Source organism: Chroicocephalus ridibundus, chromosome 4, assembly GCF_963924245.1.
Source record: "Chroicocephalus ridibundus chromosome 4, bChrRid1.1, whole genome shotgun sequence".
In the NCBI taxonomy this organism is placed as follows: domain Eukaryota; kingdom Metazoa; phylum Chordata; class Aves; order Charadriiformes; family Laridae; genus Chroicocephalus; species Chroicocephalus ridibundus.
In genome coordinates, this window is record NC_086287.1 from 89,813,115 (window position 1) to 89,838,475 (window position 25,361).

At 37.2% G+C, this 25,361-nt stretch overlaps 1 protein-coding gene across 1 annotated transcript in view; it reads left to right on the top strand.

Moving 5' to 3' along the window:
• CDYL2 (chromodomain Y like 2) overlaps nt 1-23,776 on the top strand; it is a 62,585-nt gene extending 38,809 nt beyond the window's left edge. Inside the window, exons 3-7 of the mRNA XM_063334668.1 lie at nt 3,808-4,025; nt 11,084-11,256; nt 15,920-16,130; nt 16,863-17,006; nt 19,221-23,776. Of these exons, the coding sequence (XP_063190738.1) occupies nt 3,808-4,025; nt 11,084-11,256; nt 15,920-16,130; nt 16,863-17,006; nt 19,221-19,379 (905 nt within the window). The 3' untranslated portion in view covers nt 19,380-23,776. The remainder of the gene's footprint in view (nt 1-3,807; nt 4,026-11,083; nt 11,257-15,919; nt 16,131-16,862; nt 17,007-19,220) is intronic.
• Nucleotides 23,777-25,361: the final 1,585 nt, after the last annotated feature.

Sequence of the window (25,361 nt, forward strand, 5' to 3'; positions counted from 1 at the left end):
TGCGATCTTTTCTCTTTCCTCTCCTACTCTTTGTCTGCCTCAGCTTTTTAGACTATAAATTTCTAATGTGTTTTCTGCCATGCCTGGTATAATGGAGCCCCCGTCTCAGACTCAATCTGTAGTCTTTAGGCACCTTCTAGTACCAACAGCAGCAGCACTAACGTCGTTACACGTTGTTCCCTTTGACAGTAGTGGAGTATTAGAGAAGATACAGGGACAGGCAACTAAAATGATGAAGAGATTACAAGAATAAAAGAGGCTTCAGTTAGGAGAGGGGGAGGGGAAGGATGAGTATGATCAAAGTTTACAAAATCATCAAGGCCTCAGATAAAGTAAACGCAGAACTGTTGTTCACTAAATCCCTCACTAGCAGAACTAGGGACCCCTCACCGAAACTGGTAGATCAGATAAAAGCACAGATGAAAGAAATTTTTTCTCTGTGTAGTGGCTACACAACTTCTCAAACTCATACCACAGGAGGCTGTGGAGACAAACAGCATCAACAGGCTCAAAAGGGGATTAGAGAAATCCATGAAAAGGTCCATGAGCAAATACTGAAGGAAACAGGAAGGATGAATCCTCTCATAGTGCTGTACAACGCTTGGGGATGACACTAGTGGAAAGGACTGCAGAAAGTGGCCAAGCTTGCGTTTTCTCCTTAAATAGCATCCTTTACTGCCATTCTTGGAGAAGGATTGCTAGATACACCAAGGGTCTGGGAGTATCTGAAATTCCCTTAAAAATATTGAAACTTCTTCTAAACATCAGTGTGGTTTTAGGTATTCCACAAATTCTACTGCTGATGGAAAACAAGGTAATAATTAGATTAAACTCCCACTAAAGGAAGGAGTGTTTTCTCCTGTTCTGTTTTCTTTTTGCACTTAGACTGAGCATCAAATACTCACTACTAACCAGTGAACCACATTTAGAGTTACCTAAAGCTTCCTTAGTTAATTTGCGACTTCCTTAATTTGTTTCACAGCCATCTTTCATCGTGACATATTAAGGCAGTGTTACCATTGTGTGCGTTAAGCAAGTGCTAACTATTAACCCTCATGAGGAGACAATCTGGATGTGTTAGTGGCTCCAGAGCAAACCTTCCATAGCTCCATCACATCCAGGCAATAGACATGCTAAATTGGCCTGGTTTCACTCGAGTGTTGTCTTTCGAGTTTTGCTGATCGTTTTCTCCAGTTTATCGGATTAAGCAAGATTACAGGGATGCACAGTATACACTGAAACAACAAGTCACTCACTATATGTTATTCTGTTAATCATCCATTCTTGGTAATTACACTTTTCCATTTATGTTTTTCTCCTATTTAATTTAGATCTTCCTTTCCTCTGGTTAAATTTCTGTCAGCTGGCATGCAGACAGTTAAAATATTTTTATAAGATCTATAGTTTCTTACATTGTTTATTTAATTTACAAACTGAATACATGACTCGAAGAATACAACAAAAAATTTAAATAAAATTACTACTATGAGGCTTTTTGTTGAGATGGATTATCTGTGTGAGTTAATCTTCTACCATTCTCTTACTAGCTGTATTTAAAACAGATGTGGCATAATCTTCAACACTAGGTAACTAATCAGTACTGTCGGTCTGACACATCTTCCATTCAATGGTCATTTGTGCCTCTGATTTTATAAGTTCTGTACACTTTTTTGGGAGATTTAACTCTTCACATCTTAGTAGTTTATTGCTGGGTCAAGCCAACACAGTAAGGATTGAATAGATAAAAATGGAATATTTAAAACTCTGCCTAAGTCAAATAATTAATTTCTTTCAGTATATTATTTCTAATGCTATTAGTTTTCTATTAGTAATTTCACAAGTTGATTTTTGTTTGTAAGAATACATGTCAAAATATATACAGTAGCAAAGCCTTATGAAAAAGAAGAAACATGCCAGAAGAAATTATTCATAATTTTTAAAATGCAAGCACATGGTGATTTCTACACTTGTAGATAATTCTTATCAAGAAAACAAATTTCAAATTCCACTGGCTTCAAATGCTTTTTTATTCAAATTGATGATCTAATGTAATTTGTCCATGTTTGCATTGCACCAGTTGAATCCCCTATTCAGTGTACTATAGGCAACGCTTCAGATGCTATCTCTTAATTTAACGATGAAAAAGAGTTTTATGATTGACTGAAACAGCAGACTTTTTAACAAATGTACATTTCTGTGTGTAGATATTTATGTACACACAGGCACACATTACATGGTGAGGCCAAATGATGCACCAGTTAAATACTATTTCGCACTCTATAGATTTTTAGCATCCCATAATGTAACTGCAATGTATATACAGGCATTTCACACAGTGTGAAGAATTCCACAGGCCACTGCCAACTGGGAGGTCTCAAAAAGTTCAGTTACCTACATAAACGTCAAGTTGAAACGTAGCTAATCCGAAATGAGGGTGACTTTGGTTTTGAGAGTGATCTGTTATGAATTCACCATTCAATTCTGTTCCAACAGAGTATTTTTAATTGGATAGTGGTCATTTAAACTACAAAATTTAAATCTATGTTCTAATATTCATGTCATTTGCCCTTTAAAAATTCCTGGCCGTTTGATACCAGAAGCTGGAACAGGTCAGGTTTGGCAGGAGTAAAGAACGGAACAAACAGAAGTGTTTTCATTCAGCGCTTTCTTGGCCTTTCTTAAATATAGCGTATTGTGGGCTCATGTATATTTAAACAAAAAACAGATTTGGAAACTATTTCAATGAACAGAGTGACTTTAATCTGTGTTCCTCAACAACCTGTCTCTGCTTTACTTTTACTGGCAATAGTGTGAAACACCTGTAATTAGAAAAGGAGTATTGCATAAAAAACTTGTAGGTATTTTCAACATTGCAGCTCAGCATTGTTACCGATCATAATATATTGCCTATTACAGAGGAACTGTAAACATCAGCAAAGTGATAGTTTACAGTTCATACACAGCGGAAGTTAGAATAAACTGTCTTTTAAAATTGACGTACTATTACTCTCATTTGTTTGTAAGGAGGAATTTTATCTTTCTTGTGATAGTTCCCTTTTTTCCCTACTGCTGGATACCCTCCAAAATGTCATCAGCATTAATAGTTCCTATGTACGAAGTCCAATATTAATATCATGTCTGTTAGTCAAAAGTCAGTAATTATTGTTACTGTAAAATGTAACGAGCAGAAGCTTGGGATGAGAGCAAAGAGGATGGCTAACTGCTACTTCTGTTGCCAACCACAAGGATACGCGGAAGAGAACGCCGGTTGTGTCAGCTTAGTAAGACCCCCCTTAACTTACTGTCACATAGGGATGTGCAACAAGTGTCTCTTCAGATTGTCATTTGAAACTGATATTGACTTTTTGGTCACCGTAAAAGGAAGACAAGGTAACTTTGAAAGATGGGATCTGGACTAAACTTGTCTTGTCAAGTTCTTCCAAAGCTGAATTAGAATTTTCCTATGAATTCAAGGATCACACCAAATTAATATGAAAGACTATGATACAATTGCTTTCGTTTTCAAAACAGAACTCAATCCCATTAAAAGTACCAGTCCTACATGCTATGTAATTCTCAGATCTAGAGGTTGTCTGATCAGAGAACAGAAAGTACTGCATGTTGGAATACAGAATAATAAGAATGGCTTAAGGCCACATTTGACTAGCCAGGCATATTTTTGATTTATCGGATTTGTCACGTAGAGGCTATTGTAAATACCGAGCTGCGTTTAAGCTAATAGCAAGTATCCCTCCATTTCTGTGAAGGTATAGACATAATTACGCTTTGATTCTTTCCATCTGAAAGGTTCTTCTCTGGCCAATGGAAGCTTGAATCTACACAGCACTGTGAAAAGGAAACTAGATGGGGAGAAAGATTATGTCTTCGATAAGAGACTAAGATACAGCGTACGTCAGAATGAAAGTAACTGCCGGTTCAGGGACATTGTAGTCCGGAAAGAAGATGGTTTCACACATATTTTGCTGTCGAGTCAGACTTCAGATAACAACGCACTGACCCCAGAGGTAAGCATGTAGCATAAAAGCCAAAGAAAGCCATCCTGATGTGTGGGTTATCTTGGAAGCACTGCGCTTGAATTGGTTTTTATGTATTTTTATCCTAATTGATTATCTTAGAAAAGAAATATGGAATTCAGATATATCTAACTTTTTCACTCTTGGGATTGCTATCAAAAAGAATGCAATGGAACTTAATTTTTAATTTACATGTCTGAAACCAAAAATTAGAAGTAAAGAAAGGAATGGCAGAAACAGTATTTCCAACATGGAGTTGTGTGAAGCAGTTGTTCACATGTTGAAGTTACTCATATTTACTACCCTTAGAGAAATCCGGACTCTTTCATTTTATTAATTTAAGTAGTGCTCCAGGTGTTGCATAGGGAGGAATTTCAGGCTTTGTCCTGAGACAGTAATTCTAAAAGTATACCTTAATCCCTAATAGCTTTTTCTGTAAATCACTTTATGAGTCCTCATTTGTGAAATCTTAACAGATTAGGGGCTCTATTCTCAGCTGAAATGCATAAGGTCGTGATATACTGAGTCATGATACCATAACGATATTAATGAGTTCTCTTGTTCCAAACATTACACAGTTAGAGTCAGACTTGGCCTTGTAGCTTGTATTACTCCAGTACTGGTCACTGGAAGGGCCAAGAAGCTTTCCCTTCCATTCCTTGTGATCCCAGCAGAGTGAGCGGCGATGCCCTGATACACATTTCTCATGTCAGAACAAAAAGGATGCACGTCCTGGAGAGCAGAGAACATGCTTGAGCCTTGTTCCACATGGACATTAATGGCCTGATGGAAAGGGGTTCCCATAGATCAGAGAGGAAACAACAGGAGCTGCCTCCCAGCACCACTTTTGCCTGTCTGAGCGCTCTGCAGGCAGAGTTCTCCCACGAGCTGCCCGCAGCGTGGCAGATCTCTCCCTTCTGTGCCCTCCAGACACGCCAGCACAGCTCTGTCTTATACAGTAACTTGAAGATACGAGCATACAAAATACCAGTTTGAGCACCATTTGAGGGAAAAGTAGATTGTAGCTTGGAGGAATTATTTTATTCAATAAGAAACTGAATGACTTTGAAATTAATTACTTCAGATAAAACCACTGGCAGCTATCATGGACCCTAAATTGGACTTCCCTTCCCAAATGCACACCTACACATGGACATTAATACAAAGAATGATACTAAATAGTTAAAACTGTTGGAACGTACATTTATCACTCCTAGTTTTTAAACTATATGATATTTAAAAGGACTATCTTGGTAATTAACACAGATCACCAAACACCTGCTTTTAATACTAATTCCTTAAAACGCATTAGATGGTAGCATCAAATCCATCATTCCATCCATGTATTAATTACTACTAATTGACACTACAGGTAATTTAAACAAAGGGGTCAAGGGCCTGAAAATGTATGAAATGAAGGACTTGGTATGTTCAGGCTGAACAGACATACCTTCACATTGCTGGCCGTGCTGTTCCGCATCAGCAGCGTTCAAATGCTGTAGCCAGTGAATTAATTCGGGCTCTTCAGCTCTGCCAAGCCAATCCATTTCATTCTTTGAAAATTTTCAATATGCCGGGAACCCACCTCTGTGGAAGAATAAACGATAAGCATATAATAGTCCTCCTCTTGCATCACCAGCATAGAGTATTTCTGGAACCTTTATTGAAGCTCACTTGAAAACCAGGAAATACATTTTAGAAAACTACATTACTGACCAGGATCTGGATGGTCAGGAATTAATCAAGGTAATGAGTTCTCCACATTGAGATTGTCTGTTTAAAACTCATCCAGGCTGAGAGCAATTGAAAGCTCTTGCTCTCTGAAGGCTGCTTGCTGGCAAACATGAAACGACTTCCTTGGCCTCGGTCCAGGCTGCAGCCCATGATCATTCACACCAGAAAATCCAGCACCTCCAATATTGGCAATTCCACGCCCTTGCTGGCAATTACAGCAAAAATCCAAGGAATTGAAAGGAGGAATATGTTGAATGCCTTGTCCCCACAGTTTGTCAACCCTCGCCATAGCTGAGACAAACTGACAGAGTATTTTAGGGACATTTGCAACATTTTTGGTTTTGACACCTTTTATCACCAGTGAATAAAAAGTACAAACACAAAATTCCTACAAAATTAAGAAAGTGTGTTTCATTTTGTCAAAAGAAATGCCAGCTTCAAGCTTTATTAGGCATTCAGTACATTATGTTTGCCAAACAGTAAATGATTAATTCACTCAGAGCAGGTCTACTCGGTGTGGTTAAAATAGTGCTCTGGTTATTCTCGGCCCTCCACGTTAGGAAAAAAAGAAAAGGTGTGCACTGCCCATAATCATAAAATTAAGCTTATACAAAATCACTCCCACCCCTAAACAACCCTGCTTCCTTTTGTGCATTATCTTAATCTTCAGATCAAATTTAATAGTTTTGTTCAACCATTGGCCTCTGCTATTTATGCCAATTTAATTAAAATAGCGAAGAACTTAGTTATACACGAAAAAAAAAAAAAAAAAAAGAAATGCTTAGAGAAGTTTGCCTGAATCTTCGTCCTATGGTTTTGGTAACCACATCACACCTGTGGGTTTGTGCAAGTGATTTTAGCGTGAAATGTGCCGATGCTCCTTCCAGCAGCATTTGCACTGATTGAAGTTGGCTCAGTGCCACTCTAGTAATTGAGTTTTTTTCTACAAATTGTTCTGGGCACTACAGAAATTCTTTCTTATGTTTTACAAGACCTTATAAAACTTCCAAGCCAGTGTCATGAAACAGCATAGCTTGGTTTTATTGCAGGGGCTTAGGCTTGTTACTTTTAAAATTAATTTTTAAAATAGATATGTAGAATATTTCATCATTATAAATTCCATTAGGGCATTTTCTCTCGTGGGTCTTTTGCTGCTTCTGAAGTTCATTCTCCAATGATGATGTTGCCGTTTTAACTCAGCACATTTCAAGGATCCAAATTCCGATCAAATTTAAGATTAAATGGATCCATCCCCTGTTTTTACTTTACACTATTAATACAGCTAGGAATTGCTATTTCCCTGAATTAAAAGCAAAACATACCCTAAACAGCTAATGTTTCCATGGAAGACTGATACGACTACCTGAAGTACACTTCTCAGACAAAAGCATTAGGTTTCAAATTTCTAACCATGAGAATTACAGGGTTGGAAGTTCTACCAGGTGCATTTTGGAGCACTGGTTTGCCATCACTTTTCTTTCCTTGCAACTTTTCCTAACTTAAGAAAAAGGCAGGTACAAGTTTACCGTTACCTATATTTTTGCTCTCATACAAAGACAAATTGTGGGGTTTGGCCAGTATTTCTGTCTGAAGCCAGCCTTGTAAGTTCCTAAACCCTTTATTTATCAAACAGAAAGGACTCACCATCTGTTTGCACAAAGAGTCAGTAAGTAACAAAAAGTGTATTTATTTAAAAAGGTACGAGTGTGGAAGTGGTCCTGAGAACAACTGAATGTCTCTAAAATTTTATTTTACTGTAATATTTGCAGAATGTTTACCTTGAAGAATATCAACAGTGAATCCTTAGAGATTCAGAGAAGTTAACCTTTTAAACTAGTATTTCTATTTATATGAACAAGAGACTTCTGTTCAAGACACTTTGGGTAATTACGGTGATAAATTCCCAGCTCTGATTTCCCCAGAATGTAAGCAACACTGAAAGCAAAGGGCACCAAATGCCTTTTAAAATTTCCTACTTCCAGTGAAAGGCATTAAAATAAGCTTTTAGAAGCTTAATGAAGTTTTAAAACATTTTGTGTTTATTTTGCAATATAAGGTGTCCTGTTAAACAACTAACCAGCTTATTTTCTTGATGGGATTAAAAAAATAAGCAACTTTTGAGAAAGTGTTAATTTTATCGTATATTTGGGTTTCAGTAAAACAGTAAGTGAAGCATTAGGCCTGGTCTAGATTTATAATTCTATAAATTATCATAAGCTAAATAACTGGCCCAGACTGTTCTGTAAATACTTCCTCAGAAATTTTAGTCAAATGTATTTGAATAGAAATACTGTCCCCACAACTGAGAATTAACTAAAAGACCATAAAAAAGCTAATTAAAAAAAGCACGGAACTGGAGAATAGTGCTATGGAGCCCTGCAAATAGAAATATTAGATCTGGTCCACTAGAGAAAGTAAAATTTAATTGAACAAATGCCATAGTTATATCAAAATGAGGGAAGGTTTAAGGATTATGGAAGAGAGAAAAAGAATATGGAATCTGACAAAGGAATGTAACTAAAGACACATAGTATCTCTATATTTGCAAACTGAATTCACTACCACATGAAATGGAAATTTGTGCTTAAAACCAGACAGCGGTTCTGAATTAAAATTATATTTGCTTTCCAGTACTGCAGTTTAATACACAGTTCTGCAACCCTACAGACAAACCATCTTTTTTCTCTCTATTTTATTGTTAGTAGCTTTCCTATAATCGTATAAATCTGTAGAGAAACCCCCATACCCAGAGAAGCAACGAGGAAAGCCATGATGCCGAGGCGTTCGGCAGGAAGGGCGGCAGCAGGTTGGCTGTGAGTAGGCTGAGTGACAAAGCGACCAGCTGAATTTTGGGCTGCACCAGCAAAGGAATCATGCCATAGAACAAGGGAGTGAGAACTGACTTTGCTGGCATTGCTGTATTCCAGCGAGCCTCTGAGCACCTTTTGATGATAAAGTTAATGACAAACTTACTGATATTAAAAAAAAAAAAGAACTTTTTGGGGCCTGAAAACACCAATATATTATGGTTTCCTGGTTTCTGATACTGTTTTCTTTTACTAGAAACTAGTGGAGCAGTGAAATTAAATTTCCACTCCTGCTCAAAAATACTATCCAAAATACTGTCAAAGCCTTCCCATTTTCAACCGTATCTGACAAATCAATTCCTAATAATGGACTTTTAATATCACCCTCTCCAAAACATTGAAAAAGCAGTGATAGCAGAATATTGGTTTTTCCTACGAGTAGTGAAACCTCTGCTCAAAAGTTTGTTATACTCCTAGATGGCTTTAGCCATCCAAATCAATGAGGGGTAAGATAAAAAAGAGGCAGGTTTGTTACGGTAATGATGTGTTTGAAGGACAGCAGTGGTAACATCAAAGAAATGGTAGATCTGCAAATACCACTGGAGGAAGGGGAACTGCAAAGAAACTTGCTGAATGGAGTCTCCTGTCGTGGCATCATGTTTAAAGCAGCACCCCTCATTGTATATAAAAATGTTTGAGTGTTATCCTCTGATATTATTTATACATCCTCCCTAAGAAAGGGCAGATTTTGAGAACATTTAAAATAAAGAGGACAATCTGGCATTCACATGGAACTAGGAAAACAAAAATATGTATCCTTTTTTATTCTAACATCTACCACCTTCTGAAGTTTCTTTTTTAACTTTGAACAGAGGTTTTAGGGTGGTTTTTTTCCTTTGTTTCCCCTTTACAAAATGCGCAGCTTTGCTGTGTTTTTACCAACTGAGGGCTGACACAGCCTCTGAGACTCTGAGAATAAACAGTACTTGTAAAATCGCTGAAGACATTTTTGTACCTGCACAAAAATTTCCAATACACTTCCAAATTCTGCTGCTTTTAATTTACTTCACTTCCACCCACTGTCACATACTCGGTTATTGCAGGCGTTCTGAAGTGCACTTGTGAAAGTGAAGCATCGAAAAGTTCACCACCTGCTTTCTCATGTCCTGGTGTCAGCCCAGTGACAATCATTCTGATGCAAAGAGGTACGGAAAGCAGGCAGGTAGGATTGCACTGCACGGTTTCAATATACAAGTTCAAGCTTGGTCTCACAAGCCATAGGATTTCTAATAAAAAGCTACCTCAAATGGTATAAACAAAGCTTCTGTTCTGTGTTTAGGACATTTCTTAAATAAGACACTTCAGAGATCTAAAGAATTTTTGGAAACAGAAAACAGTGAACGAATATAATCACGAGCTAAAAATCTTGTTTTTCTCTCACGTGGCAACCATGCTTAATCCCTCAACCACATTTTGCTATCTTTTACCTAAATTTACACGAACAGGAAATCTTTCAGTGCAGAAGAGAAAAATTTGACTCAACAGGACCCTGTGTATAAGAAGTAGTCGGACACATCAGTATGTTTAAGCATTGGAAGCGTCACACGATGAAATCTCAGCCCTACTTCAGTAGGAGCGAATCACTAAAGAGAAAAGGGGAATCTGAAATGCCTGAAATCAATTACAGCTTACAAACTCTGCTGAATTGTGAGCAGACAAGAAGCTACCCATCAGAAGTTTATGAAATAATATTTCCTTTTAAAAATCATGAGGAAAACCAGTTCTGCTCAGATGAAAGGCTATTTCCTTACAATACCAGCAGCTCAATTCTATACAGATTTTGATTAGGTTTGATTTATGGTGCAATTAATAGCTTGATCCAGTTGTAAATCAGAGTGTAAAAATGTGTCTCTTTCAAGCGGCTCTTTTGCTCTAACTTTTGTAGACTTTTAATGGTATCACTGACCACAGAAAAATGCATAATATATTTGTCATGTTGATGTATATGATGTCCTCTTGTCCTGCCTTGCTCTGGTTCAAGTCATATAAACCATACTAGTTGAAGAACTGAAAACTGGGGTTTATAGATTTTGCTTACAATCTGCTGAGGTTAATAGGCTATTGTTGTGATAACCATGTTACTGAGGGTACAGTGATGTACACTGAATATACACGATGAAAATAAAAAAGTGTTATTTGAAATTATTAAATTGCAATCAAATAGCATAAGCTAGCTAGAATTTCCCATAGAATAAGCAAAGAACGGCCAAGTCCTAAAAACTCTGTGAATTAGTAAGCATCTGCAAAGCACTTCCAGATATAAAATATTCTGTAAACTCTCAGTGTTATCATTCTAAGTATATTAAAATTATATTAATATATATAATTGATGTAAGTATTAATAGTGCCCAAAATGTAAGTCTCTCAAAATCAATAAGGTTTGTAAAACTAGGGAAATGATATTGCAACGGCATGCATGTCGAATTGTTTACTTTTCTTTATCCACAGATCATGAAGGAAGTTCGGAGAGCATTGTGCAATGCATCAGCTGATGACAGTAAACTCTTACTTCTCAGCGCAGTGGGAAGTGTATTCTGTAGTGGCCTAGATTACTCATATTTAATTGGCAGGTTATCCAATGACAGAAGAAAGGAAAGCACTAGGATTGCAGAAGCTATAAGGTGACCCAAGCTTACCTATGATCTCTAAATTATGAAATGCAGTGTGTGATTATAAAGCTACTTATCAGGTCCAAAAATGTTGTATATTTAAGTGTTGATTGCATTCTAATTATAGTCCTACAAATTTGTTTAGTAAGAAGAACCTTGGACCTTTCCTTGTTAGAAAAGAAAGCACATTTATTCCAGTGCTAATATCCATAGGGATTTATTTTATTCCACTTCTCTGTATTTAATATTTCAAATCATTCCTCCAAATTGAAATACAACTTTGTTGTTGTTTTTCCAAATTAGCTGTTGCTTCATGTTCTAAAGTGGTTCCTGAAAGGCAGATATTTTACTTGTTTTAATGTTCATCGTTTTAATGAATTTCAGTACAAATGAGAATCCATGGCTTACTCATATTCTGTTGAAATAGCAATCTGCCACTGTATTTCAGAACCTTATTAGAAGGGTCTCCACTCTTTTTCTTAAACTTAAATTACTTAATATATATGTAAATATAGTTTTATTTTCATAACTAAAATGTGACTTTCCTTATATATATCACATTACCTTAATAGAAATCCAGGGATTATGACATGCAGTCTACAAATCAATCTGCACAATACATCACCAAATACTTCCATTATCCACAAGGTATACTTTATACATATTTAGCAGATCTTCCAGTATAAATTGACATTACTCCTCTAAAGCCAATGGTATTTCAGCAGTCTGTACCAGGAAAGGGTTTGGTCCCTTTTTTCCCCCCACTTCTTAAAAATAAATATTATTCTTCTGAAAGCTTTAAAACCTTATGCTACAATTCTATGAAGGAATATTAAATAATTTGCTCTACAACAGATCTGTATTTTGGATATATTAGTATAATGCAAGGTGAGGTCGTTACATGACATATATTAACCACCAATTATCTTGGTGACAACTACTGCAGATCAGTTTGGATTCTCAGTTTAATACTTTTGAAATTCTCAAAGTAGTAATTATTTTGAAAGAATTTAAAATGTACTTCTTAAATAAAATAAAGTATGACCTGTTTTTAAGACCCTAGCTATGCTTGAATATCATGTAGTGAAATTTTAAAAAAGAAAAAAACCTTTGAAGGACACATCCTAATTATTATTATTTTTTAATGTGAGGTATTTTTAATAATGTGGAACAAGAAAAAATATGGGGGAAGAAAATCAATATTGTTCGAAAATACAGGCACACTTACACTTCATTGGAAGATAAATATTTAATGTTATTAATGTAAATATTGTGTAGATAGGTATAATTATATATGTATACATTTATCTACACACATGTAATATACAGATGTACTTATCAATTCAACAATTAAATGAGTATAAGCCAGACTATGAGTTTTTCCACCCATGGACTCCCAGAACACTCTTGAAATCCTGGTACAATGTACTGCTCCTTGTCAAGAATGTCGGCTTCAGGCCCATTGGAAATAGATTTTTATTGTACTTCTGGAAACAATACGCTACGTTTTCCATTTAGCACTCTCTGTGCTTTCTTTGAACAAAGGACTCAACTCATGGAAAATATACTGTAATAAGAGTAGAAAAAAATGTACACTTCGCTTTTTCAGTGGTTAGGATGTCCTAAAACACATTAACGGATCTCTGCCTCCACTGCTTTACATCAAGTTAGACTTGTATCAAAATTAAATTAAAATCTTGATTACCGCATGTTTCCACTTTCTAAAGTATGGATCTCATATACTGATCACAAGTTAAAACTGAAGTTTAAATACCCATCAAGTCTCATCTCACTTGGAATGCCTTATTTATTTGGCCCCTGTCCTCATCCACTGCCTTTGGAGCTTGCAGCTCACAGATGTGTGGCACTGTAGCTTCTCTCCAGGTCCTGAACATAGATCCATCAGACGTGTGTCTGGCATTGCATTCCTGGAGGAGGTGAAAGGCAGGCAGACAGACCACACTGCAACTGTGCATATGTGGCCTACAGAGCCCTGCAATCGAAAGACTCGCTGGAAGGCATTCCCAGCATCAGTCTCCCTTGTCACATCATCAGTCGGGCATCGTTATGTGACCTGATGCATAAAATTCTGGGTGTGCTCAGAAGAAAACAAAGGAGGACAACTTTATTTGCTCAACTTCTTTATAGTCTTTGACATACTTATGAGCCCTGACCTGCAACGAGACCTCTGCAACGCTGCAGAGGTATCTGAGCATCCCAAAGTGTATTCAATGGTCAGCTTCCCAGATATCCTCTGGCAAAACCAAAAGTCTTCTGCACATGACACTTTTTCCTGTCTTTGAGCTTCTGGCTCTATGGTGCAACAACAGTTACAATTTTAAGTCCTTTTCAAAGCCTGCCTTGAACTGAAACAAGGGTCTTCTAGCCCAGAAACTACAAGTTCACACATGTAGTGTGTTCAGTCATGGAAACATGGCAGGTTCTAGATACAAAGATGACTCACCAAAACAAAACAAATAACATACCAAAAGGGAACACAGAGAAGTGGAGTGCTAGACACTGCCGCTTCCGTAGACCAAATGCAGGCATTTGTTCCCCTCACAAGATCCCAATATTTTAGCCTTCCACTCCATCCTATAGGTCGCATGTTCCATACCCATCCATTATACCATCCTCTGTGCTCCCCATCCTTCCCTTATGGCAGAGGCTCACTGTGTCTTCTTAATGTTCTGTTCCACTCTCTCCCCACCTCCAGGTCCTCCTTTCCTTGCTCACTCCTATGACAACTTCCCATTTCCTTCAACCCTTCCCCTCCATTAATGTGTTCTGCTTTGTTCTTCCTCCCCATCATCTAACCATTTCCTCTCCACATCCCTAATTGCTTTTCCATATTCACCTCCAGTCTTATTTATCACCACATGCTTCCTGCTTTTCTCCACAACATCATTTTCTTCTGCCTCCGCATGGTCCTCAGATCTGCTGCCACCATTTATCTAGAGTTTGTTCTTTTTACCTAACATTTGTCATATCCCTATCTGTAGTCCTACTTGGGAGGCTTACTTGCTTAACTACTAAGGTTCTCAAAATTTTAAAATTAATCAGGTGCAGCGATCCACAGTCATCACTCCATCATAAACAACTGAAGAAATAACGAGCTAAGGGAACAGCATTGCTTCTGCAAACAAAAATGAACCACAACTCTCCTTAACCCTGCTATCCTCTAGAAAGAAATGGTCTTGAACAGACAAATTCTTCATTTCACTCTCTTTGTCTTGCCTCTGATCTTCTGTTTTATTACTCACTGTATGAACAGAGCTGAATCAATTCCCATGAGTCTCTATTTTCCCATGGTCAAAAAAATCAACTCCTTACTAGATAGCCCGAAAAAAAGAACCCATTCATTGAACATTTAATGCTGGGTCACCTCAAACTCTTCATTTTCATTTAAAATATAGCCAATGCCCTTGCACTTCAGTCCAATAAAATACTTATCTTCAGTATATTTTCCGGTTTTTGCCAAATCGGCACTCTGACCTGCAAGGCACACCTCCTGTTCCCAGATACAGAAGTCTAGGTCTTTTTGACCTCACTGGGAGAGCTGCAACTCATCAAAGGGCGCATTTGACAAAATGTTCTTTCCTAAAATCTGTCAGCAAAGATGCGCTCTGGACCTAATAAATACCCAGTGCAGGAACAGAATCTCCTTTTGTTTTGAATTTGATTTATACATGTCTCTTTTCTAAAGTAATTGAGCATCTCGTTTGCCTCCATATACCTGCTGTGCACTGAGCTGCTGGAGCCCATAATTTGCCCACAATTACACTCATGCTTTTTTCCTAATTGGTGTATAGAATGTTCCATTCAACAGATGTCTTTCCACAGTTGCTGGTAGATAACTTATTTAAAATACCTCCTCATTGCACAGCATTTAACATGTTCTAGTTCATTCATCCAGATGAATCTGATCACATTTACTTCCCCATTATTTCTCATCGCTTCACATTTACTGTTGTAGGCAGGCAAGGGCATCTACTTTGTCACCTCTTTGCCAAAGACATTTGCAGTGAAGACCCAACAGATTGCTAACGTAATTCTTTCCCTGTTCAAACATTTCTCTTTCGCTCACTGACTCCCCTTTGTGGGTCTTATTCTTTCCACTGGTGTGCCGTAAACGTTTACTATCTCCCAATCCATTGATGGGACTTGCAGCAAGCTTTGACAAGCTTTTGATCTTAAGAGGACTTTTTGAAAAGAAAATAAATATTCAGCACTCCACCTTTGAGTTTCCTGTCTTTCATACTATAATATGTTCATCAAGTTAGCCAAACCAGAATCCATACTAGCCACTGTGGAACAAAGTGAGAAGCGCTATGTATACAAGCTCACGAGTAACTGGTCCAGAAGTAAACCTAAACCTAACTAAACCATTTTGCAAAAAGTACAACAGTCAGTGCATTACAGTTAATCAATTCATATACAACATATACAAAAGTATTCAGGAATTCGGAAAGATTAAATAACTAAATACGAGCAAAATTTTCCATGTGCAAATTAGAAAGTATCGTGCAATTCTGACCTCGTAAAACTGGGCCATGGCATTTATTGTGTTCATCTGTGGTTCTAATTATTTTTCAGATTAATTACTTTAAGCTAGGGTATTTATCTAAGTGTTACTTCTGTATTCAAGATCTTTCTTTTATTTTTTTTATTTTAGGGATTTTGTAAAAGCTTTTATTCAATTTAAGAAGCCAATTGTGGTTGCTATCAACGGCCCTGCTCTTGGGTTAGGAGCTTCTATTTTACCACTATGTGATATCGTTTGGGCAAGTGAGAAGGCATGGTTTCAGACACCATATGCAACAATCCGACTCACTCCAGCTGGCTGCTCATCATACACATTCCCGCAAATTCTGGGTGTTGCACTGGTAAGGTTTTCCATCTCAAATTGTTGAAGAACCTTTCTTAAATTCATGCTCTTCTTTCTCTCTTTAAAAAGTAAAACAGAAAACAACTGTTTCTCTTAATTGTCATGGATGGAAATGAAATCTGTTGAAAGTTCATCCAATCCCTAGCAATTTCTTATCACAAAATGACCTCAGAATTCAATGTATTACACATGCTGTACACAAGAAAGAATGAACACTGGTTGAAAAAGCCAAGATTGCCAAGATCGTAGAAAAGACAAGAAATGCATTAGCAGAATAGTGCTGCGGAGTCCTTGTCTGTATTGTGTTAGGATTGTGTAGTAATAGAGCAAGATACAGCTCTCTGGTCGCTAAAGACAAGCTGTAATAATTCCAGTAAGGTTGCTTGCTATTTACCAGTATAACAAAGCAGAATTTGCCCCACAAAGTATTTTATACTGGGTTCCATGAGTCTTGGCACAGTATCACTGTATCACTGACAGTTACTCTTGTAAAATCAGCAATACAGATTCATCATGCATGCCAGCACATTTCTCTTAAATGAAACCCATGCTGTGCTCTGGCCACCTGCACAATCCTTAAATAGCTACCGAAACTCCTTTTAAAGTATTTTGCAGTATGGAAAGATACGGGAGAGCATTTGTAAATTTAATCTTGAAAATAGCAGGCAAGTATGGAAAATTTTTAAGGGAATCATAACCCAAGATCACAAGTAATCTTTTGGTTTCACAGGCAAATGAAATGTTGTTCTGTGGGAGAAAGCTGACAGCACAGGAAGCCTGCAGCAGAGGACTAGTGTCACAAGTATTTTGGCCAACAACATTTAGCCAAGAAGTGATGTTACGAGTGAAAGAAATGGCATCCTGCAGTGCAGTGGTAAGAAATCAAACTCCTTTGTGACTATATTATATTTCACAGAGGTAAGGTGTGCTCCCAAGGCTCATCGCATGGTGGGTCCTCAGTTTCCACAACCATACCGGTAAAAGGAGACTAACAGAAAATCTGGATAGGGATCAGTGAGCTCGCGGAGTTTCTCATTTTCCCCATCTTTACATTTATTCAATATTAATGGAACCTCCTTGCCGCAGATTTTGTAAGGGGATTTTAGCATAGGTTTCCTTCATGAAGGTGAAAGAGCCTGAAACTATACAACAGCACGGGGAGATCTCTGTAGGGCCAGTAAGAAAATGTATTTGCCTTTCACGTTGTCCTGGCCTACTGTGTTTCAGCTGAGTCTGCCTTCTTTTCTGCACCTGCATAATTCCTGATTCTGCAGAATGTTCTACACAGTGCACCAGAAGGGTGGGATAGCGTCAGCTAACCTCTGCTGTGAAGGAGAGGTGACATCCAGACACAGAGGGATTTGAACACAGTCTGGTCACAGTGTTTACTTTTGTGTACGTAAAAGTTGAAAGAAAATCCTTTCCTTTTTTTAATTCCTCAGGTTTTTTTCCTTCAGGCAGATATACTCCTATTCTGGGCACATCCGTGTTTAAAAAAAAAAGGCAGTGAAGAAAGTGATACTGGCTGCAATAAAACAGCACTAACTAAAGTGCAAATTGTTGCTGTTTCTTGCTAGACTTCCTATGCCTGAAACCGTCTTAGCATCCCTGAGTTTCATTTAAAAGATCCGTTGTAAAAGAGAGGGTAGAGACACACGAGATTTTTAATTAAATGAAGTGTAGATTAGATCTCACAAAAGACATTCGAATGAAACTCTCTGGAAATGTAGCATAAGCTTATTTGATCATACTGATATAATGTGTATTATATGAGTTGGGAAAACCTCTGGGCCATACTGTGAATTCTTCCTTCCTTCACTGTTATCAGCTGTCAATGAAATTTTCTCTTGAGACCTGTTAGAAGGACTGGTGCTAACTTGTGGACAAAGATGAGAGTTAAAACTGGCAAGGACTAGATTTACTCTCTGAGATCCTAAATGCAAATCAGGCTGAAGTCACAAAAACAAAGAATATGATGAGCTCATCCAAGTTCACTGTGGATACTTGTTCGCAGACAGAAAAAATACACAGGGCCCACAATTTACAATTAACACCATTTACTTGAGTTAAAGAGAAATACTACTTTGGAATAGCAGTGTTGTAACCTAAACCAGACAGGAACTGGGCTTAACACGTAGGTGTTGACAAAGCTGAGTGGAGAGTGTGCGTCTCCCTTACCATAAACACTGTATTAGTTTACATGAAATCTTCTGCCCTCAGAAAATCAGTAATGTATGAATTATTAATGGATTTGTTTGACTAGTTGCGTTCCTTGTGAGATACGTACTGGTGTTACATATTTCAAAAAGAATTTTAAAGGATGCAATCTCGATGTATTTAAAAATGGGTGTGGGAAAAACGAGCTGAACAATGGGACCTGCTGTTTGTGCCTTTGAGAACTTGCAGCAAGTACTAAGGGCTTGAGATTGGGCTTTCCATTGCAAACCCCTTAGGTGATTTGTTATGATGGCTTGTACGTTCCAAGTAATTCTAACTGCAGAACACAGTCAGACCGTGCTTGTTTTGCCTAACACCCTTCTTTTATAAAATATTTCACTTTTATAAAACGTAATTAAATAAACTTTAAAAGGTATTTGCAATAGAGGCCCTTTCCTATTCACTTCTGTTTTGATAAGAAGGCACGAGGGAAAATTGTTAAAGATGATGGACATCCACATTTCGGTTTCCAACCTCTGTAACATTAAAGACTACCTTCCAGAAAACGGGTAGCCAGTATGTCATGCCTCACACGTTTTCATTTTAAGGGACCACATTTTCAACAGGAGGGAGTTCAACTCCTTCTAGAGCTTCATGGCAGACCTTCAATAAACTAAGGTACTTCAAAATCCCTCATTCCTTTTAAAAATGTTGGCACTGATGCATAAACCTCAGAAGTCCTTAATTCTTAAAGATGCTGACTATCAGCAAGTGGCGTTATGGCTGTAAATCAAATCTGATTTCTGTGCCCAAATGAGTTATTTAGATGATTGTAAATCAGAGTCAGTAGCGTGAAAATGCTGTTCACACCGTTATCCATAATAATGTTTTAAAATTCAAAATAAAATACTGAGTGATATTTTGGCTTTAGGTATTGGAAGAGTCCAAATGTCTTATGCGGAGCTTCCTGAAATCCGGACTTGAAGATGTGAATGAGAAAGAGTGTCAGATGTTAAAACAGCTGTGGAGTTCTTCCAAAGGACTGGATTCATTATTCAGCTACTTGCAAGACAAAATTTATGAGGTCTGATGTCTTGGCCTAACTTAAAGAGAAAATGCTCCACTTACGAACAGAATCAGACATTACCTGTGTTTGAAAAGCAAAGGCAATGCATCGTTGAGGAATTTGTGACAGTGTATCCTAATACCTATGGTTGTGTCGATTACCTTGTGAGCTACACGGCTGCTTGTAGCTGGTTTGATTTTGTGTAACCGAGACGTAGGCAGGCTTGTTCAGTGCACATAATCTCTACAGAGGGCTGCATCTTTCACACGCTCATCCAGATAAAAGTATACATTCCATGTGCTGAGAAGCACCACTGAGGCCCAGTAAGGCACACCATCTGTAACGATTTGATTTTGTCTGTCCTTCTTAACTTATTCTTGCTGTTGCAACACATCTGGGCTGACACAGAGGGCTCAATCTAAAAACCGGGTCAGCACAATATTTTGTAGACCCAAACACCATACTTTAGAAATATTTTAATTATTTTTTTTCTAAGTTCTAACAGTGTAATGAAAAAAATCTGATAATTTATATGTATAATATGTAAAGTTAGTTTTACAAAAACTACTAGGATTTTTTTCTTTGTTGAATTTATTTAACTTATTTATTTTGTGTTCATATTCAGCTGTTTATTGATCACAGATCTTATTTTCATACTTCCCTTGACTGAATTAATGGCATCACATGAGAATGCAAAGACATTTTTAGCAGCAATTTGTGTAGAAAAATAAAGAATATATAGAAAACACACAGAACGCTGTGGGCAGTAAAAGAAACAGCCACGTGCATGCTCCTCTATGTGCAAAATTGTACAAAAATGTGTGAACTAGATTCATTTGCCAGGGTTAAGGGAAAAAAAGTGGATTCTGAACCAGTGAGTCCCCCCCTAGGTCTCTCTTCACTTTCTGCCTTCTTGAGGAGCACTGAAGGGCTTGCCAACAAGATGCTTTATTTAAGTTTACTATATTCCTGTTAGCCGGATGTCAGTAACAGGGTGAGTGGTGCCGTTATGTGGCATCGTACTGTTTTTCAGGTTTAAACATCCCCTTTTGGTCTGAAGTCTACAAGCAAATCCTTATGAGCCTTAGTCTAGTTGCCTGATTCCTCAGGTGTGAGATAATTTCTGCTCTGGAGGCCTTTGAGGGTGGGCCAACAGTTTATACAAGGTGCTAGGTATTGAACTAAGTGGAGGGAGAGGTTTGGTTTTGTTTTTCCCAGCTCTCCACACCTGGCCACCCCACCATCTGTTACAAGAACTTATGGCTATCCATAAAAGCAGTCCACAATAAACGACAAAAATCTGATCTGCTATTTTAGAATGTGATCCTAGTACTTTTCAGTGACACTGACTGACTTCTGAACACTGGATCTCTCTCATTTCTTTCTTGCTAGTAAAGCAATTAATATGGAAATAACACAAGCATGCTCTGTGACTTCACCTGCCATTTTAGTGTGCCCAAATTAAAACCTCTTGAAGCAAAAGCTTTGCACATTTGTTTGCTTTGTAATTTGTGCACTTGCTCTCCATCCTCGAGCTCAGTCACTTGGTTATGGTATAAACCTCTGCAAATGAGGCTGCTAGGTTTTCTCCCCCCCAGTACTTCCATGAAGAGTTTCAAAAAGCCTTTATAAAGTTAACGAACAGGTGATTATAGTAAACAGAAGCCTTCAACACATTAAACATTTCTTTTTCCACAAGTAATTAAAAGCGCTGTTTCTGTGGCCTAATTGTACCACTGAATTTTAAGGAAATCATTACTCTACAGGCAGATGTTCTCATGGAAATTCTTCATTAAAAAGACAAAATCTGGTTTCAAGTTAGCCCATTTTAAATGTTTTCAAAAAAACTTATCCAAACAAGTAACTTAGTTTTCAATGTCTGAAAGGGAACTCTTCCAATAACTATTTGAAGTGATAGATGCGCCACTTGTTTTATACTAATACTTGCTTATTTCCACAACCTGCCAGCAATGCCACAGAGCGCGTGCGCCAAGACTTGCTTGGATCAAGGCCCCCGGCCCCCCTGCTATGCCCGTGTGCGCAGGTGAGTCACCTGTGTGCAGCCCCAGTCAAAGGAGAGGGAGTACTCAAGCGAAAACCACTCGCACGCATCCGTGTTTGCACAATCAGGCCTCCAGCATATATGACTTCAGAGGAAAAAAAAAAAAAGCAATGGAAAGTACCATGATTCCTCAATTTCCTTTATTTCCTTTATTCCCGTCCAGAGAGCCATAACCCCCTAGTCATGTGTTAATAAGATATGAGGAAGTTTATTTCAATACTATGCTTGGGTTTTGTAGATAAATATAGAAAAATTGCTCAGCAATGTGAAGGTATGCTTTCCATATGAGATTTTCAGAGAAGAATCATACGTTGTTAGACCTTTAAACTGCATCATTTCATCTGAATTTTCAGATATCTGTATCTTAGCTTTTTTTATGACAAAGGAATGGTTGAAATACATTTTCTATAATTATTTTTCCATTAAAGCAAGCGCTAACCATAGTTAACATTTTTAATTATTCATATCTATACAGTTACAATCTAGTTTTCATGGAATCTATTTTCCCTTCCAAAAAGAGTAATAACAATGTCAAAAGTTTCTTTTTCCATTATTTAAAGATCAGAATCAATTTTCTCTTGTGTTTCTGTCCTTACTAGGTATTCCGATATCTAGATGTACTGTACATATTAGTCTGGGTACCTTTACTAATATTCACAGTATTTAAGATTATAAATGCAATTTGTTGTTAAGTATGTTATTTTATTCTTGTGTAAATTGTTTTGTACAATCTTTAAAAATCTACAGTTTTGCATTTGTAGATATTAAAGGTAAGCAATTTATTTTGTGTTGTCCTGCATGTATATTTTTGCTGTAGATAAGTGTTGCTTAGTTTACTATTTCAGTACATTTCTGTTTAAATGAATAAGCTTACAAACTTTAATACAGTATATATTTTCAGAATATAAACTTTTATATTTCTGTGGTAGGTTAGGGTATGCGTTTTAGGCAATCTTTTTCACTACTCTTAACTGTTCTTTTAATCTATAATATAATGGTTTTGTGCCAATAGTTTTTCATTAGAATAAAATGCTCTTTTAACATTAGGGATAAACAGACAATTTTGGTTGGGGTTTGTTTTATTTTTTTTTTATTATTATTATTTTGCCAGCCTTTACAGTTTTAAATGTAATTTATAAATGTATTGCATTTGTGAATAAGCCTTACCATTAGGTACAAGAAATCTTTAAAGCTACATAATTGCTTATGTAGTACTAAGGACTTCCCCAAATAATTGCTGTAAGAAAGTTAGCAAATCAGAGTACAGGGCCTTAAGTTTTTCTTGTGAAAAGGGTAATACGGGTTGTTTCTTTTGAACAACATAGGTAGACTTGTCAGCCTGGGCTTTGTTATATATAAACTGTGCATTTGTGCTCCCAACCACAGTAGTTTAATCTCAGGCTTTGTGTGGCTGGGTCTATAAAAGTCAAATCTGGCTAAAGCCAGCACTCTTTAGGAGACACTAAAGAAGTTTACATAAGAGACTTATAGACAATCTTAATCATAGTACATTTGGGTACTCCGTATCCTAGATGTGTTATCTGTGTCTGCCCAATTAACCGTATGTTTTAAGCCATATTAAATCTCTTTACTGCTATTTTAAATACTACACTGAAAGTCATTCACTAGCTTGCTTACTCACAGACAGGATTTAAATTTTTAGTGAATAAAAGATATTATGCCTTCCATAAAAACAAAGGACCAAAGAGTTGCATTATTCTAACAAAGCATTAGTTCCTTCGCCAGTGAACTAGTTTGACATTTGTACTGAAGATCAAATAGTCTCTTTCTGCTACAAACACTGCATTCTCATCCCTGGCAAGCGTAAGGGGAAAAGATGTATCCACTGACCTATTGGGAAAGGAGTGACGTTCAGCTAGGATGGCATGTCTATTGGTAAGGCTTATTACCAAACCTCTGAGATGAAGCAAAGAACCAAAAATTCACAAATTATGTCAATGTAAATTTATTTTCAGAACTTGCACAAATAATTAATTGTAGAACTTTGCAAATTAGGCCCTTAAGTTATTTTGTCAGAATGCCATGGGACAGACTAAAACAATTTCTAATATTTGTAATGATGAGTACATATTATAATATTATAAGGGTACAGGCACCCCTATATCACAGTGTTGTAAATATTTTCTGAAACTGGTACAGTACTGAGGGACTTGTATCTTCTGATATATCAAATATTGACTGTCTAGATCAAATTGTACACAATTTATTTGTTGATGGTCCTGTAACTAGTGTATGGACACATTTCTGGGTGCCTTAGAAGTTGTATTTTTCATGTGTGTTAATATGCAGTATTTATACATTGTGAGAAGCTGCTTTGAATAAAAACATTGAAACTTCATTTCAATGCAGTGATTTTCAGTTTTATATAATCAGAATGAATGTGAGACGTACCCTCGTATTATATATGATAAAGCTATTCATGGACTTCTGCCTTTTGAAAGAAAGCAGGCATACAGCAGGATTTGTAAAAGAGAAATTAAAACTTTTTTTTTTTCAACTGGCAAAAACCTGGGCACTAAAAGATGCTGCAATAAGAACTCTGAAATGATTCATCATCATCCATTTCATTTATCATGTCATGATTAAATCCAAGAAAACCACCGAGAACTGTCTTACAAATACACTTCTAGGACACCATTATCACTTCCACTATTTGATATGTGCAGGTCACCTAAAGCATATCTGTCCAGAACCAACTACCGCATACAGTACTTCAGCTCCACATGAGGGAATTTGATTTTGAAGTGGTATTTTCCAGGCAGGCCAAGGTTCCACCCAGAACCCGCTGTGGTCCTCCTAAATGGTTTAGATGGGGTTCCTTCACGGAATCACGGAATCTTCAGAGTTGGAAGGGACCTCTAGAGATCATCTAGTCCAACTCCCCTGCTAGAGCAGGATTACCTAAAGCACATCCCTCAGGGCTGCATCTTCCATGGGGTCTCTTGTATAAAAGGTAATTGTTTGGCTGTAGCATCCATGAATGCTGTTTCTAGTCATGTTATCTCCCATGATCAGAAGAGTAACTTTAAATTACTTCTGCCTGGGGCAGAAAAGGAAGGATATTTTTGCAGGGAGCCAGTGTTACCTAAACCACCTATACAACACAGTCTGAAAAAATGACCTATGCTTGGCTCAAGGGACAAGAATTATGTTCTACCTATTATACTGCTTAGCTTTAAACTGACAGACACTGTTAGTAAAAACTGTGGTCACCTATTTATAGCAGAGGATTGAGCAATTTAGTCTTGCTTCGCCATCAGCAAATCCAATTCTTTATTACAGTGACTCTTGTCAGGAATTAATTTATGGTAGCTGGCTCTGGACTGTAAGCAATGTGCACGTGATGAACAGAGCATGACACCTTTCTTGTCTAACAGTTATATTGATAAGTTTTGATCTTAACATAGATTGCCAACATTTAAATTTTATTTTAAATAACTCATTTTTAAAGGAAAGCAAAATTATTTAAAATTTTAAAATCCATCCAAATATTATAAGTCAAGGTTTTTTAAAGCAAGATAAATGTTAGTCCTTGTTGCTGGAAATTAATATATCAACAAAGTATATGGAAGAGCAACCCATTAAGTATATACAAAGAATGTCTACAAATTTAAGCCGACAAAAGACTAGCCTACGAATTGCATGTAGGAAAAAACAGGCCGGTGTTAATCCCACTTAAGATATAAAAAGTACTCAAACTGGTCAAAGCTCTACATAAACTAAGACATGCCGTTTCTCATTTTGAGTTTTGAATATCAGACAGAAACAATATTGCATATGTAAAGAACAGGGAGAAGTTTTGAAACAAATGAACAGCAAATGAAAGCATGTGAGAAAACCGAAGGACATAATTTTAAAGACTGGGGGGGGGTCAAAGCAAATCAAGTCTCAGAAGTCAGACTAGGGGGCAGTTTGATTGAGGA